Genomic DNA, 17,733 nt, shown 5'->3' with positions numbered 1-17,733 from the left:
ATTTAGATCAGTCAAAGCAAAGCTTAAGAGGCTTGCAGTACATCAAAGACTAGTTGACCATGAAACTAAACTAGCAACTTACCATGCATTTGATGATTCTCAATGCAATCTTATCAATGGCCCTCCAGTACCTCCTCCACCACTCCTCCCCCATCAAATAGACTACTCCGAAAAGCCCACAAAAGCCAACTCCATAGCCAAGAATCACAACCCCATAGAACAGGAACTTCTGCCTATATATCATCCTCAACATCAACTGTTACTGGAGGAGATGAAGCATTGCTGTCGCAAGTAGCCCCATCAGGAGCACCACATAAGAATTTGTTCCCAATGTATGCCGACCCATCTTCGTTCAGTGTTTCAAAATGTCGGCCTGCTGGAATTTTCCCACTCAAATTGCTGTAAGACAAATTCAAAGTAGTGAGAGCATCTAATATACTTAATGCTGTTGGGATCTCTCCCCTCAAGTTGTTGAAGCTAAGGTCCAGTGACTCCAAGCCTTTCATGCTGCCAATGCTATCTGGGATCATACCAGAGAGACTATTATGTGAGATGTTGAGCATAAAAAGTACCTCCAAAAGGCCGATCTCCAATGGAATATTGCCTGTGAGTTTGTTGCATGAGAAATCTATTCCATTATGGTTCATCCGAACCACATCATATTGAAGCAACAATCCCTTGCCCACCATGTTCAATTCCACCCCAAAACACATTGCTGAGATGATATAACCAAGAATATCTCCATCTTCTCGTTCCCTCAGCAACTTTAAACCATCTAGTTTCTCTGGGAGGGGACCAAAAAGTTTATTGTTTGAGAAGTCCAGAAATTGCAGTTTTTCTAGCTTGTTAATCTCTGCTGGGATTGAGTCATTGAAGGAGTTTGATCTTAACACAAGAATATGGAGGTTTTTGAGGTCTCCAATGAATCTGGGAATCTTTCCTTCTAATCTGTTATTCGCCAACATCAGAACCTCTAACTTCTTAAGTTTCTGAATGAAACTTGGGAAAGGGCCATCAAAGTGATTGTCACTTAATTCTAGATAGGTAAGATCTTTTGCAGCCTTGAGTACATTTGGAATGTTTCCACCGAGGTTGTTCCCTCCAGGGTTGAGGACAACAAGAGATGTACAATTTCCTACACTGATAGGGATTCTTCCCACCAGCATGTTATTAGAAAGATCAAGGAGGAATAGAACATTATCTTCGCCACAGAAAGGGAGCGGGATCTTACCAAAGAGTTAGTTGTCCGACAGTGACAAATATCTAATATTTCCAAGTCCTTGAATCTGTGCTGGTATATGGCCTGTAAAATTGTTCCCAGATAAATTGATGTTCTGTATGTCTCTAAACTCCAGAGGAATATGCCCTTGATGACTGGCTAAATTTAATGTCCCATGCCAGATCTAAATAATTAAGCTTGGGGAGATTGAACAGCCAAGATGGGATTGTTCCTGATAGACTGTTGTTTGCCAAACTCAAGAATGCAAGTTGGGTCAGATTTGACAGAAAGTCTGGGATACCTCCTCCTATGTCACATGAACTTAGCTCCAAGAATTGGGGATGGAAGATGGGTAGAAAAGGGGATTGGTCTACTTTCAAAGTTAGTCCACTACTTCCTAAACCAATGAATTCTGGTGTGGAATTATGGAACAAAGACATCAAGGAAGGAATGGTTCCATTCAAATTGTTGCCACTAACGAACATTTGAATGAAGTTTGTAAGCTGGCTGATGAAATCAGCTAATCTTCCTGTGAGAGAATTGAAAGCCAAAAGAAGACATTGAAAGTGAGGAGATCTTGCAAATTGAATCTGGGATTGGACCATCAAGAGAATTTTCCATTAAAGACACAAGTTGAAGGCTGTTCAAATTCTGGAATAACTGTGAAAGATGACCTGTTATGTAGTTGAAATCAAGCTGTAATATTTCCAACTCTGAAAGGTTTGCCATGGAAGAAAGAACAGACCCCTGAATTCCACAGTTACGAGCAGTGAATTGAACCAATGAAGTGGTGTTGGTGAATGAAGCTGGGATAGATCCAATAACTTGAGTAGACTGAATATCAAGTCTTTCTAAATGGGTCCAAGGGACTGCAAACATTGAACTTAGGTTAATGGCGATATCTAGGTTGTTACCCACATAAAGTTCTTGCAATTGAGGAAGGAAAGGGATTGAACCATGTAGATTAGCACTAGAAAGATCAAGGACGGAAAGGGCAGTTAGATTTGCTAGCTCTTTTGGGATGGCAGAGGCAAGAGAGTTGAAATCCATTCTCGGAGAATGGAGATGAAGTTGAGACTGGTTTACTGGAACCATGCCAAAAACTCCACAATTGGAGAGGTGAAGCAACCTGAGGTCTGAAAGAATAGATAATGGCTCAGCCCATTTGGATGATTGGGATGCCTTGGATGGATCAACACCACTCAATCTTAGTTCCCTGAGATTGCGAAGCCCCCACAACCAATCTAAATTCGAGGAAGAAATATGGCCAAAATAGATGTAACTAGAAAGCAAACCACCCGTCACCCTTAATGAAGATGTCAAATTATATGAAATAGATGACTCATCAACTATCTTCAAGGAACAAGAAAGGTCCAGCCATCTCAGAGAAGTGAGGTTTGCAAACTGGGTTGTAATGGAGTCACTAAACATAGCATTTTCAAGGCTGAGGTAAGTGAGCCTTGTGAGATTTGAGAATCCAGTAGGCAACTTTGAAAACATGAAATCTTTAAAACTGAGGTCAAGGTAGCGGAGATGATGAAGGCTGAAGAGAGATGGAGAAATAGTACCCTGAACAGCAGTACTAGTCTTGGAGTCTGAAGTGGAAACAAGTTGTGAGTTGATGTTGAGTATGAAGCTGTCTGGATTGGGATTCCGGAGGTTGACAGCTATAGCATGCAGTAAGTCTGAACACCGAATGCCAAACCGGCTGCAGCAGTTTTGCCCTTGCCATGAAGACCAGCGATTTGAATGGTCTGCAAGAGAGGATTTAAAGTTCAACAGAGCTGCCCTTCCCTCATGGCAACCATCAGTAACACACAGAATGGATAGGAGGAGGAAGATAAAGGAAGCAAAATCGTGTTGTAGTTTCATGGTTAGCTCTCTGGTATGGCCAATTAAGGCATGTACTACTTATATACAAGGAGGAAGATGTTGCTTGTGAGTGAGTTTTCCTCACTATGACGTGACAATATGTCCAATATTATTGATTGTAACTGTTGAGCGGGCATCAAGCAAGGAAATGGCATGGATTAATCTCTGCTTTGAAATTTTCATATCAAGGTTGTCATCCTATGCAATGGCTGATGTATCCATTATTTTACAGGTTTATATACCGTAGCTGAGGTAACACTCAGATTTTCGCTCTTATTTTACCTTATTTTAAAGGTTTATGATGAGGTAAGGGTCAGATTTTCTTTCTTATTTTACAGGTTTGTATTGAATTGTTCCATAGAATTTTGAATTGTTCAGTTGGAACAATTCAAAACAAGCCTTTTCAATGGATGTTAATGCAAGAAATGATTGATGATTGCAGACACAATATTCTCATTGTATTCTATGGGATTGTAGGGATGAGGATTAACTCTAATACAATTTGTAACAACATTTGAAGGACTTCTTTCCCTATGTCCAATGTGAGATATTACAATCACCCTCATTATGATACTAAACATATAAATACATTTTACAGGATTAGGCTGTAGGACCAGACAAACAAATTTTCCTTACAAAGTCGAATGGATAGAGTTGTGTGACTAGACAAAGAAATGCCCCTTTTAAAGCCGAAGATACAGAATCACACTTCGGATCAATAATTGGTTTTGACACTTATTTGAAAAGGATTCGTTCTCTTTTATGTAAATATTATCTACTTTGAATCTAATGATGCTTACAACTTTAGATGTATCTATTAGGAGTTCATTGTATATATAGTATTAAGAATTTCTTCCCTTATTTGAAGTAGAATATCATAATTTCTTAACAAACTTCTTTATATGCATAAAGAACTTAAACAAGGAAATTACTTGGTTGGGCTTGCAATAAAATGATTCTCAATTCATAATGTGAATAGATTTCGAAAATTGGTTGTCTAGAAGGTGTAAATAATACCGCTTTCTAACTCGTTTAGGAGAAACCAAAAATTCAACAAAGGTTTGCCCTAGTCTTCATTGGGAGCACATCATGAGCCCTGGTTTAAAAATAGTTGGTGGATTTTAAATGCGTATAGGTGTCCCCTCTTTCACTTACATTGACACTCACCAATTCAAACATCTCCAAGTATTCTCCATTTTCAAATTTTCAAATAAACAAATGAAGAAGGAGATGATCATTTGAAAACCGTTCTTAAAAAACAAAACTCTTTTGAAAGCTTGAATATGAAAATGAGTTTATTTGTCAATTGCTCTCAAAAGGTCCTCTTCAACTAGCTTCCATGCACCCATCTATTAGGGGAGTATATAATAAAACTTAATACTTATTACTTAATAAATTAGATCGACTTTAAATCAAATTATACTTAAATTAGTAATTTAAAATTTATTACTTAATTCTTAATTTAAATATTAAAGTTGTTTGATAAAATTAACTTAAAATTTATTCTAAATCATCAAATTAACATATTTATCATAATAAATTATTGCTATGACAAAAGAGATCAAGTAATAATGAAGGTAATGGAGTAGTAAAAGCAATCATTGAGATAAATAGAATAAAATGAAGTAAAAATGTAAAATAAAGATGTAAACTTAAGAATAAGTTAATTATTTTTACTTATTACTTAAAATTATTTTTTACTTTAAGTCACACCATTAAGTTATTTTATCAAATATACTTAATTTACTTAATGACTTAAATTAAGTTATTAAATCATTTTAAGTTCTTAAGTTGATTTACCACACACCCACTAAGTCTTTCACCAAAATAGGATGTGTACAAACACACATTTACACATCAACAACCGTTTTGAGGTTTTGGTGGATGGATTAAATATTCAAAACAAAGTTGGAGACCTAAGTTTCCACTTAATTGGGGTTAAATCGAGAATTAAGAAAATAGCGACATTATTCTTCATGTAAGGAATGTGCAGAGCATCCACATAGCTTATATCGCATTAAGAAGAAGAGGATAAGAAAACATCCTTTTCCTTTTATTTTTCATAATCCATACTACTAATGCGCATGATAATTTCAATGGAGGTGAAAGTATGTTCAGAGTTCAGACTGCCTCAGGACAGACCCATCTAAAAACAAAGCAAAACCAAACCCAAAAAAAAGGGAACCTCGTGTTACATTACATCAAAACTAGTTACCATGACACTCGAGCCAGCATGTTGTCAAGCATTTGATGATTCTCAATGCAATTTATCAAAGAAAGGACCTAAAATGTCCCCAAAATCCTATTGCATAGCCCAAGAAACACAATCCCATGGAAGAATTTCTGCCTACCATCCTCAACGTCAATGGTTCCTTTGCTGTTCCAAATTGTCACATTAGGAGCACCACATCTGAATCTGTTCCCAATATGAGCTCGTCTATCTGCAATGTTCTGAAGTGTATCCCTGCTGGAATTTCCCACTAAAATTGTTGTAAGACAAATATAAAGAAGACAGATAATCTAACAAAGTCAGTGATATCAGGATCTCTGCACTCAAATTGTTGAATCTGAGGTCCAGTGACTCCAAGCTATTCATGCTGCCAAATGCTACTCCGGATCATACCAGAGAGACTATTATGTGTAATGTTGAGCATAACGAGCTCCCCTTGAAGGCCTATTTTGGGTTGAATATTTCAGCAGGTTGCATGAGAGATCCATTCTGTTACAGCAGTTTATTTTTTTGATGTGTAAACCTTTTTTTTAAAACTTAGCTCCAAAGGCTTGGGACCAGAAACCAGGGGGAAAAGAGAATTGATCTATTCTCAAACACTTATCCCTAAGCCAATGAATACTCAGTGCTAGGAGTTGTGCCACAATCACGTTAAGAGAGGAAGGGCTCCATTCAAATTATTGCCACTAACAACAAGGTTTAAAGGTTCAGAATCTGGCTGATGAAATCAGATAATCTTCCCATGAGAGAATTGATAGCCAAAAGAAGATATTGAAGAGAGCAAAATTTGCAAATTGTATCTGGAATGAGACCAGCCAGAAAATTTTCATTCAAGATAGAACTCAAAGGCTTTTTAAGTTGAACAAAGACTGCCAAAGGGTAATGAAGATGCAACATTTCTAGCCTTGAAAAGTTTGTTATAGAAGAAGGCAAAGACTCATGAATTCCACAATGAATTGCAGTCAATTGAACCTATGAAGTGGCTTTGGCTAATGAAGATAGGATTGATCCAATAACTTGAGTAGATTGAATATCAAGTCTTTCCAGATGGATCAAAGGGACAGCAAGCATTGAACCTTGATTAATGTTAATATTCAAATTTTACTTACATAGAGTTTTTGCAATTGAGAAAGGTAAAAATTGATCCATGCAGATTAGCACTAGAGAGATCAAAAACAGAAAGAGCAGTGAGATTTCACAGCTCATTTGGGATGGATGATGTAGGAGAGTTAAAATCCATTTTCATGGAATAGAGATGATGCTGACTGGTTTATTGAACTATGCCATAAACTCCACAATTGGATAGGCGATACAACTAGAGATCTGAAAGAGTTGATATCAGTTCAGACCGTTTGGACAACAGCAAAGCCTTGGAAAGATTAGCACCACTCAATCTTTTTTGCCAGAGATTGTGAAGCCCCGGCAATCACTCTAAATTGAGGAAGAAACATTGTCAAAATATATGTAACCAGATAGGGAACCAACTGTCAACGTCGATGATGTCAAGTTATACTGAACAGATATCACATCTGATAACTTCAAGGAATAAGAAAAGTCTAACCATCTTAGGGAAGTGAGTTTGAGGAATTTATTAGGGCAAACTTTGACTGATTCAATTAGGAGTAAATACAGATGAGAATAGGTCAAACTACTTTTCTGCAGAATAATTTGATATGATTAAATGGTATGGTTTCACGAACCAAAGAACTAAAAAGAAAATTGCTTAGCATTAGCTGCAGCATAATATTTCTCAATTCATGATGCGAAGAGGTCCCAAAAGTTGGTCTTGATATTGTAAATGTTTGCTCCCATCTACATCAAATCCTCCATGTACTTTGGAGGAATTGTTAATTAGCACAATCCAAGCCAAGATGTAAAAGTGGTTTGATGGCACCTGAGCCAAACTAAGGGCTTGTCTGGCTAGCCTTCACCAAACCTATCTAATTTAGGTTTGGGCCTCATCATCTTTGAGATTTTTTTTTTTTTTATTTGATAAATAACAGTATTGTATTACGAAGTGGATAGCGGCCCAAGATGTACAGGAAAGAGACACTCACCCCCATACTATTGAAACAAAAAATTGTTTAATAAAATATACAAAAAAACAACCCCTCCCACATTGGGAACCCACCCATCAATGAAATCTATTAACGTCGAAGGACCATCATCTTTTATAAACAATTTAGTCTCCCACCACAATAAATATACAAAAGAAGCTTTCAGCCTTTGGCTGTACAGCACACCATCTTTAAAGGCATTTCTATTCCTTGCCTTCCAAACTGTTCAAAACAAGTATAAAGGGTCTGCTTCCCAAAAACACCCAAAACACTCTAAACAAAGTAAAGCACAGCGTCCACACATCCCTTGTCTTTTCGCAATGGAAAAGAAGATGATCAATGGACTCCTCATATGCTTGGCAAAAATAACATCTATTTGCTGAAGCTCAACCCCTCTTTTGAATTTGGTCCAATGTTAGAACTTTCCCCCATGAAGCTTCCCAAGCAAGGAAGCTTACCTTTGGATTGAGGATCCAACACTTGATACTGAATTGAATTCTTTAAAAGATGAAAGCCATGGAGAGGAATCAGTACAATAAAGCAACAATAAAAACCAAAATTTCCAGAATAATACAACCTTCACCAAAACAATAAACAGAAAAAGCATGAAAAACATAAATAAAAAAGGAGAAATTGGTTCTCATGTCAAAAAAATCCCAAATAAACAGCACCATCTATCCTGATAAATTATCTCTAGAGACAGAAATGCATAAGATTTGCAAACCAAACCAAGATTCCATATATCCCTTACACTTGAAAAGGGATCACCATCCTGATCTAAAATTAGGACTTAAAAGGTAAAGACCCTGAAAAATCCTTCCTTAATACAAAAAGTCAGAAGAAGAAAGCCCAAAACCAAATACATCTTAAACCCATACCTGCAAACATCCATTCATGTGAAAACCTGAAACATTCCATTTTACCACCTTTTGTCAATGCATGAAACTCGTATAAAAGAAAGGTTGCTGATTAAAAGTTTCCTTTAGAGAATCCTGTACCAATAAAACAACAACAATAGGTCATAAATTAACAGTTTACAAGTAATCGAATCCATAAATCCACCCCCATCCACAAGCATAAGGGCTTTAATTGACAATTCAGCATACAAGTTCCAATTGTGAACAAATCCAAAGCTCCATGAAATTCAGAATCCTCACAAACTACTTATCTTTGTTGAGAGAGACGCCGTACTTCTCCTGCATCTTAGCGAGCTTGTCCTCCTTCTTCTTCTGATCGAACTTCTTGCTCATCTTGGCCTGCTGATGGTAGAGAACAATGAGGTACCGATTGGCGACGTTGAAGCCGGAGAGGTCGTCGACGGCGGTCTTGGCATCGTAGATGTCCTCGTAGACAACGAAGGCGGTGCCGCGCGTGTCCTTGTTGGTGCCGATTTGGATCTGGCGGATGGCACCGTACTTGCCGAAGATGTCGTACATCTCCTCGCTGGAGATGTTGATTGGCAGGTTGCGGACTTAGAGGACCCGGTTCACCTCCGGCGGCAGCCTCGTGTTGCCTTTTCGGAGGGAGATGGTCGCCATGGCGGTGCTTCCCGGCGGTTAGCAGGTGGTTTCCGATTTGGGTTTGGGTTTCGCCCTTGGAGAAATTTTTCCCGCCCTAAATACTATGATTAAATATTAAATACATATAATATGATTATTTAAATTCCTTTAATATGCTATAAAATGGGTGTATAAAAAAATACCTTTAATATTCCTTATTCCTTGGGTAAAATTGTAATTTTCTTAAAACATAATTCAATGATAAAGTTGATTTCAATGTGACGACCATAAGCGTGAACATCGTCTCAAGTTTGAACAACCTCGAAGATTAGTCCACGTGTCTAAAAATGTAGTACAATTAATTCAGGAGTACAAAAATATGTACTACTTGATCTCCAAAACTCAGATCATGTGCTTCTATAGAGTACGTACTGCATTTGAAAATTGTGATATATATGCAGTACACTTGACCCAGTTGTACTCTATTAAGTTGCTTTATATAACACCAGATCACCACCTCTAGTTCTGAGGGAGAAGCTGGATGACGAAGCTCTGCTATGCTGTGGAGGTGTCCTACAGGTGTGACCTGAGAATCACATGCCCGCACCACCCATCTTTGCTCTCATGTGTTCTCAGGTCGCCCCTGCTGGACTCCCCTCCACCGCTGGATTGAATCTTGGGCCCGAACGACGCCGTTTTAATCAGAGACAAAGAGGTATTTATTTGTCTGTTTATTTATTTATTTATCATATTACAAGTTTTAAACCCTTTAGGCAAAGGATAAAGGGTTATGCTAGGGTACCGAAAATCACTTTTCGGTACCATATCCACTTTTTTAGGCTAATAAGAGTAAGACACATGGCATGCAAAATAAATTATATTACAATGACCAATTATAAAATCATGTTTAATGTAATTATTTTGTTTTGGAAATTTTTTTTATGAAACAAAAAAATAAAGAAAATTTTGGAAAAAGAAATTACAGTTTATTTATTTTTGTAATATAAAGTGATTAAACCTAAGATAAAAATTAAATTTAAAATAAACAAAAAAAAATTCAAAATAATTTGGTGATATAATTTATAAATTAAGGAAAAGTAAATTTAATTTATTTTAACATCAAATAATTTGTTGACAATTGGATGAATATTTGAAGTGTGAAAAGCAATATAATTGGTTTATGAAGTGAAAAAAATAGGAAAAATATAAATAAAATTTTAAAAATATATATTAATTGAAAATTAATTAATTGTGTACTAATTATTAATTGAGAAATATATGACTAAATTATTTTTTAGCGTTTAAATTGAATTACAAAAAAAAAAATTGGTTGAAATATTGAAATTACGAAAAATGTATAATTAGTAGGAAATCTAAACCCGTCGTTGATTTTTTTTTGTAAATTTCCATTATGAATTTTTCAAGAATCCATTTAACACCCTCAAAATGTACTGAACTTATCTAAACAATATCTACATCATATTAAATCCCAATTTTAAAAAAAAATCAAAGAAGTGGAGAGTAGAAAGGGCACGAAGAATGTGAGATTCCTAACATTCTTCGTATCCTTACTAATTTGTTAGTATTTTTATATTTTGATTTTTTCGAACATCATTTAAACACCCACTAAGTGTAATGAACAAATTTAAACAATATCTAAGTCATACAAAGTCCCTAAACCTTTTTAACACATCATATAAGTGGAGAATGGAGAAGGTACAAAGAATGTGAGGATTCTTCACATTCTTCGTACCTATGTTAATTTTTTAGTATTTTTGGATTTTGATTTTTCCGGGTATCATTTGAACACCCCTTAAGTGTAATGAATTCATTTAAACAATATCTAAGCCATACAATGTCCCAAAAAAATTTTCAAACATCAATGAAATGGAGAATTAGGAGAGTACGAAGAATGTGAGGATTCCTCACATTGTTCATACCCTTTCTAATTTTTAAGTATTTTTGGAGTTTGATTTTTTTAGGAATTATTTGAACACCCCTTAAGTGTAATGAACTCATTTAAACAATATTCAAGTCATATGATGCCCCAAAAAATTTTTAAAACATCAAATAAGTGGATAATGGGAAGGGTATGAAGAATGTGAAGATTCCTCACATTCTTCATACTCTTGCTAATTTTTTAGTATTTTGGGATTTTGATTTTTCCAAAAATCATTTGACCACATCCTAAGTGTAATGAACATATTTAAATAGTATCCAAGTCATATGAAGTCCCCAAAATTTTTTAAAAGTTCAAAGAAGTGGAGAATGGGAAGGAAATTCCTCACATTCTTCATACCCTTACTAATTTTTAGTATTTTTGGATTTTGATTTTTTTCAAAAATCATTTTACCACCTCCTAAGTGTAATGAACCTATTTAAACATTATCCAAGGCATATGAAGTCCCAAAAAAAATTTTTAAGTTCAAAGAAGTGGAGAAATGGGAAGGTACGAAAAATGTGAGGATTCCTCACATTCTTCGTACCCTTCCTAATTTTTTAGTATTTTTGGATTTTTATTTTTTTGGAAATCATTTAACCATCTCGTAAGTGTAATGAACCTATTTAAACAGTATCCAAGCAATATGAAGTTCCCAAAATTTTTAAAAAGTTCAAAAAAGTGGAGAAATGGGAGGGTACGAAAAATGTGAGGATTCCTCACATTCTTCGTACCCTTACTAATGTATTTTTGGATTTTGATTTTTTTCGGAAATCATTTTACCACTTCCTAAGTGTAATGAACCTATTTAAACAATATAACAGACATATGAAGTCTCGAGAATTTTTAAAAAGTTCAAAGAAGTGGAGAAATTAGAGGGTACAAAGAATGTAAGGATTCCTTCTCAATCAATATGACCATATGTGGAGATGGAAATGATAAATATTAGAAAAACAACAAATATCATAATAATAATTTTTTTCATTGCTTGTGTGGATGTCTTTGTACAAACAGTAGTCAACATGGTTTGTTTTTCTCTGTTTCCCTCGTGTAAAATTAAATCACATGCTATTTCTTGACGTATTTTAACATAATTACATAAGTTGGAGGCCTTCATGGAATCTCCATTTTTAAATGTTTGCATATGTTTAATGACATGCACTCCACAGTCCCACCTAAGAAAAATATAAGAAAAGCAAAACAACTTATTGAATGAATGTATAATTATAGCTCAGATAAACAATATTAATGTGAGTTATGTATTCATACAAACCTATTATCTTGGGTCAGAATCGAAGGAGCCCAATTAATGGAGAATTGGAAGACATCTTTCTCTATGTCATACAGTTTGAAGAACGTTTGACAAAATTCAACCTAATTTATTTTGAAAGTGTTAATAATTGTGGAAGAGAAAAAAAAACAAATTAAAAGGAAAACAAATAGTTGAAAGCATACCACTGTAACCGGAATTCATCCCGACTCCTTGATCGCAATGAATCCAAAATCTGGATATGAGAGTTTTTAAAGTTAATGACGCAAAGATACCAATGACCAAGGCAATTGTCATGCATTGGAATAAATATTTGTAAAGTTAGAAAAACAATATCTATGAGTTGGGGCACAAAATATCTACTTTATTGTAGGTGAAAACAATATCTACTCTAAATATGATATATGCAATTAAACATTACAAACAATTACTAGCCTTCTCACAATCATCCAATTCATTAATGTACTTACTCACGATAGATGTTTTTCTATCAAAAAAATGATGAGGACTCTCGCACAAACTCATTTGCTAATAATACAACATAATACGAACATTAGTATATTGTACTTAATATGCAAGTAAACAACAAGAGAAATCTGAGCTTACTGAAAATGTCATGGGAATATAGTATCTTATACTTCGTATGCCTATGATTTGTCTCTCAAAATAATTTAGTTTTGATGCTTCTAGATTGATTACCTGTTGTTAAACAATAACTTCAATAAATTTATTTAATTAATAAAGCACGCATTTGATATAAATGAAGTAGGTACTTACAACATCCAACAAATTTTGTCTAAGACATAAGCACTCAAAATCTCCACAAACTCCATGTTCATGATCAAAGTCAACAAGAAGCTCACTAAAATAATAATATGTTAAAACATTCTTGACTGAATTGGAAAAATATGAAGGCTAAAATTGTAACAACACATCTATGAATGTTATAGACACTACAAACCTTTTTGACAATGCTTTATTGAAATCATAATCAACAACAAGATATTGAAGTACATTGAATGATTGAGCATCCACCACGTCTTCACGAATGGACATGGAGATTGACTAAATTGAAAACAAGACATAATTATTAGCTATATATGTTGAGTATCAAAAATAAGAACATAATAGTAAACTATTTGTATCATACCTCTGATACTTGACGTTTTCTCATCTTCTTTAAATTGTATACAAATGGGGAGACCTTAAATTTACTTGGTTTCCTTTCCCTTGATGTACGTGTTTTCATGACATGCTAAGGAAAACCACATAGTGCTCATAATGGTTCCAAATATGGAAAATGTTATTAATATACATCTATTTACTATGTAATGGTTAAGTAGTTGTAAAGAAAATAATTTTTTCTTTTATATGATACATATCTTTCCATGATCTCTTCTAGTTCTTTTGATTGGAAGTGGTAAAATATCTACATTTTTGTCTGGAATGATATGCACTTCAATTGATGTAGCACATGCATCTTCATTCTTTCTATTCAAGTCCTCAATGCATAACTTGTCAATTGACAAAGTATGAACATAATGTTCATTTCCTTTCTTATTATCTTCATCTTCCAAACTTCTCTCACATGAGAGAATGTGATTCTTCGTTCCCTCCTCGTGCATTCTCAAAGGTTTTTCACTTGACCTAAGAAAGAGACCTTTCAATGTAGTATATTTCTCCTCAAATTCAGTAAAAACTTTTTCACAACTACTACTACTTGCACCATGAGACAAATCAATTAGATGTGGCTTTAATTGTTGAAAGGTTTTATCCATCTCCATTAAGCTCCCACCATCAACCTAGTGATATATAGGAACTTGATTAATAACATCATAATACAAGGGTTCACTACTAATATTGATACTCATGATGAATATTGTAAAACTTACTCGTTTAATAACATATTTGTTTGGATTGATTTCAAATTTTTCATCCTCCTCATTCTCACCCTTCATTGTCATCGCATTTCCATTCACGCAATCCCTTATCTCATTTTGTATCACTCATATTTTGACCTACAATATATTCATCAAAATATAACACATATCAGATTTAAAATAACTAAAAACTTAAACCAATATTAAACGACTTTCGAAACTATAACTTACATTGTCATTTGCATATCCACCAAGTTTTTTCAATCTTCGTTTCATATCTAGTACTTCATCATCTCCCCAAGCAATAATCAGAGGAGAAGGTCGAGTATATAGCAGTATAAATTTCTCTTCGAATAATATATGCTTGTGGTAGAATAACCGCAATATATTTTACATAGATATATAGTTAGTTCACAAATTTTATTATAACAAATTCGAAATTCACTATGATGTAAATTATGTACAAGGACATTACCATTAAAAATAATAAGCAATCGGAAACCCCACGTTGTTGTTTCCTCTTAAACTCTTCAATCCCGTGCACAAAATAAGACAACACAAATTTAGCCTAATTTCATCTTCTTTATTGAATCGATGTCCTCCACAAGATGTAAAAAAAACGTTTCACATAAAGCTTCATTGTTGGGCACAATAATGCACCCAACACAAATAATACAAAACGAACTTTGAAATCGTTTCCACCTTCTTTATCCTCCCTAATTTGATTTTCTAACATCACCAATAGCAATCGCCCCTTTTTATCACAATATTTTTTACATAAATCATTCTTATCACTAACATCTTTGTTCCTGTCAATATTCAACCCTCTTGCCCTCAATCCCATAATAAATTCAACATCAATGGAGGATAATTTGATACAAGTATTATACAACTCTAACATATAAGTGTTCGGATTGAAACTATTTATCAACCAAAGACATAATCCATGATCAATTTTCCTACATCGAAGTTGCAAGAGGCTACCAAATCCTATTTCTTCTATAACTGTTTTTTGCTTTGGTTATAATTCTTCAATAACTCTAATCACTGGCTCGGGTGAGTATGGAGTCTGAAGATATAACTGAAAAGATATACAAACATCAAACATGTTTACATTAATATAATTTGCAACAAATACATAATGAAATTTTATATTCATTACAAAAAAAATTACCTTTGGACCCACACCCTTTTGAAATGAATATTGTTTTGAACATTTTTTTTACTTTGCCATGAAATCTTTTTTTCTACTTTTGAAAGTGCATTCTACTTCTTGCCCAATTTTTTCCTCAACTACATAAATTGGTCACTTACTTTAAATTCTAATTTTAAAATGCAATTATATTAGCCACAACAATATTACTCGTTACATCATCATTTATCTTCACTCCTTTATCATTTTCTTTGATCATGGCCAATTGATTGTTACTACAAAACAATTTCAAACAAATATAACTATATATAACTACAACAACAACAAAAATACATAAAAAAAAACATATTCTTTTACATATTTCTATTTTCCCTTACTAGTAATATATCCAAGCTCTGATAGGCCCCTTTGGACTTCTAACAAATTCAACACCATCGTGTTCGCTCCTAAAAATTAAATCAAATCATTTAAGTCATTTTTTATAATATGACTTCAGATTTAATAAATCAAACATACTTTCACCACCACATTATCTCAACATAAGTTTTTTTTTCACATTTCAATAAATTTTATATTCATATCTTACTACAATCAATCAAATACCAAATAAAATACAAATATCATTACCACTACAAAATCATCCCTAAATCTCTCTACATTTTACATGGTGACAAAATTAGCATATAAATTTTTTTCAATGTTCAATTATGGATCTAACCACAATATTTTTCATTAATGTGATCAATCCATAAATCTAATAAAAAACATGAAATATAAGGGATATAATATTGTAAAACACATTATAAATACTCTTTTTTTTTTCTTAATATAGAACTCGGCAAATAATTACGCCATAATCGCCTTTTGATTAACAAAAAAAATTGCGTTCTTTTCAACTTTCTTTCTCTTAGTACTACATGTCGTCTTCAATTCGGGTCTTCAAACCAAAAAATTTAGAACCTGAAAACACCTCTTAAACAAAATATCAAATATGAAGAAAATACAAGGGTTATGGAGAGGAGAGGAGGAGCGGGAATATTGCACTCTTTACTTCAAAACCTTAAAAAACCCCAAATGTGAAAATTAAATATGGACATAAACAGAGAAGGATACGGAGAAAAGAGAAAACTCATAAAGATGCCGGTCGAAACAGTTAGAATATCTCACCCGAAAACACCAACAACATGAAAACATCCAACAATACACAAAGACAACTGAAAACACCCAAAAATAATAGATGATGGAGATGAGCGGAAAACACAAGTACCCGAAGAAGAGCCGAGTATGGAGAAGAGAGGAAAATATGGGGAAACTCAACAAAAGGGATAGAGAACAACTACCCGACCCGACTATGGAGGATGAGTGGAGAAGATACCAAATTAGAGAGGGGGGAATGGGAAAAATGGGAGAGAACAACTACCCGGTCCGACTATGGAGGATGACTGGAGAAGAGAGCAAATTAGGTGGGGGGAAAATGGGAAATGGGTGAAAGAATAGGATGGGTAACAACTACATGGCCAGCTATAGAGGATGAGTGGAGGTGAGAGCACGGGATAAGGGTGAGATAAGCTACACGACCGGCTATGGAGGAGAAGAGAGCAAATTAGGGAGGAAAAATGGGAGATAGGGAGAGAGAACAGGAGGAGGAGGTAGTCGGTTTTTTTTTTTTTTTTTTTTTCCTTTTCATTTGGATGCTTGAGATTTAATCTGTTTCCAACGGCTAAAAAAAAAACCTAGGCATGCTACCTCCGAAGGCACTGTAGAATTCTCCAAGGATAAAATATGACCGAGATTTAAGTTGACCAACCAAAATGTAGAGAATATAAGTGTTTGTTTGGTTGCTATTTTTGAAAACTGTTCTGAAAAACAGTTTTTAGTGTTTTCATAAATAAAAAAAAAACATGTTTGGTTTAGTTAATAAAAAAGTTTATTAGAATAAGTAAAACAAAAAACATATTTGAAAGTTATTTTTTTAATTAATAAATTATTTTCTTTCATTAACTTGATATTATAAATATATAAATAATTTTTATATGCACAATTTATTTAAATTTAAAAAAAATTATTATATTTTGAAATTTTTACACTAGTTATAATTTTTTAAAATAAATGATGACTTTGTAACATATGTAAGTATATTAATTTTAATAATTTAAGGAAGAAGAAAGGGCTTGCGGATGAGGGTGTGGTGGTTGGGTGGAGCTCACCTTCGTGGAAACACAAAAAACAGCTAAGAAAATACAAAAAGAAGGAAGAGAAAACACGGAAAACAATCTATTCTTTAAACAATGAAAACGCCTTTTTATTGTTCTCAAAAAAATAGTTTTTGATAACATAGAAAACACAAAAAACAAAAACACTCCCTTCCCCAAACATGTTTTTTGTGTTTTTTGTTTTCAAGAACAAAAAACAGTTATTGAAAACAACAATCAAACCAGGCCTAAAGCTCTAAATATGCCACATGTGCAGTTCAAACTTTTCCTTCAAAAAACAATATTAAAAAAAATATTTTCATATTTGATTTTACTAAAAAATACAATAAATAAAAAGGTTTATTACATGTTAGCCCTCAACCTATACCGTGTTTTGCACATTGCCCCCTCAAGTTTAAAAT

The 17,733-nt window shown here is 33.9% G+C and overlaps 1 protein-coding gene, 1 long non-coding RNA gene, 1 other non-coding gene and 1 pseudogene across 4 annotated transcripts; 1 reads left to right on the top strand and 3 right to left on the bottom strand.

Annotated features, from left to right (window-relative positions):
* Positions 1 to 1,735: 1,735 nt before the first annotated feature.
* LOC100852747 (receptor-like protein EIX1) lies at positions 1,736 to 3,091 on the bottom strand. The gene has a single exon (XM_010653366.2). It carries the CDS (start codon positions 3,089 to 3,091, stop codon positions 1,736 to 1,738), a length of 1,356 nt encoding a protein of 451 aa, XP_010651668.2.
* A 4,377-nt stretch (positions 3,092 to 7,468) lies between these two features.
* Positions 7,469 to 9,145, bottom strand: LOC100853566 (splicing factor 3B subunit 6-like protein; annotated as a pseudogene). Its single transcript, XR_139785.4, has 2 exons — positions 9,081 to 9,145; positions 7,469 to 8,999 (listed from the first exon to the last, which is right to left on the bottom strand). The product of XR_139785.4 is annotated as a splicing factor 3B subunit 6-like protein (transcript).
* Positions 9,146 to 9,445: 300 nt separating this feature from the next.
* On the top strand, positions 9,446 to 9,533 carry MIR398B (microRNA MIR398b). Its single transcript, NR_127847.1, has one exon. It is a non-coding gene; the product is annotated as a microRNA MIR398b (primary transcript).
* Positions 9,534 to 11,777: 2,244 nt separating this feature from the next.
* LOC104879646 (uncharacterized) lies at positions 11,778 to 17,028 on the bottom strand. The gene is made up of 4 exons (XR_002030242.2): positions 14,198 to 17,028; positions 13,979 to 14,104; positions 12,272 to 13,888; positions 11,778 to 12,190 (listed from the first exon to the last, which is right to left on the bottom strand). It is a non-coding gene; the product is annotated as an uncharacterized LOC104879646 (long non-coding RNA).
* Positions 17,029 to 17,733: the final 705 nt, after the last annotated feature.

The sequence above is a fragment of the Vitis vinifera genome, chromosome 6 (genome assembly GCF_030704535.1).
Source record: "Vitis vinifera cultivar Pinot Noir 40024 chromosome 6, ASM3070453v1".
Lineage (NCBI taxonomy): Eukaryota > Viridiplantae > Streptophyta > Magnoliopsida > Vitales > Vitaceae > Vitis > Vitis vinifera.
This window is presented reverse-complemented; position numbering and strand designations above follow the sequence as displayed.

Bases quoted from the DNA above. Each gene is read 5' to 3' on its own strand.
- LOC100852747 (XM_010653366.2), bottom strand. From the start codon at position 3,091: ATGAAACTACAACACGATTTTGCTTCCTTTATCTTCCTCCTCCTATCC.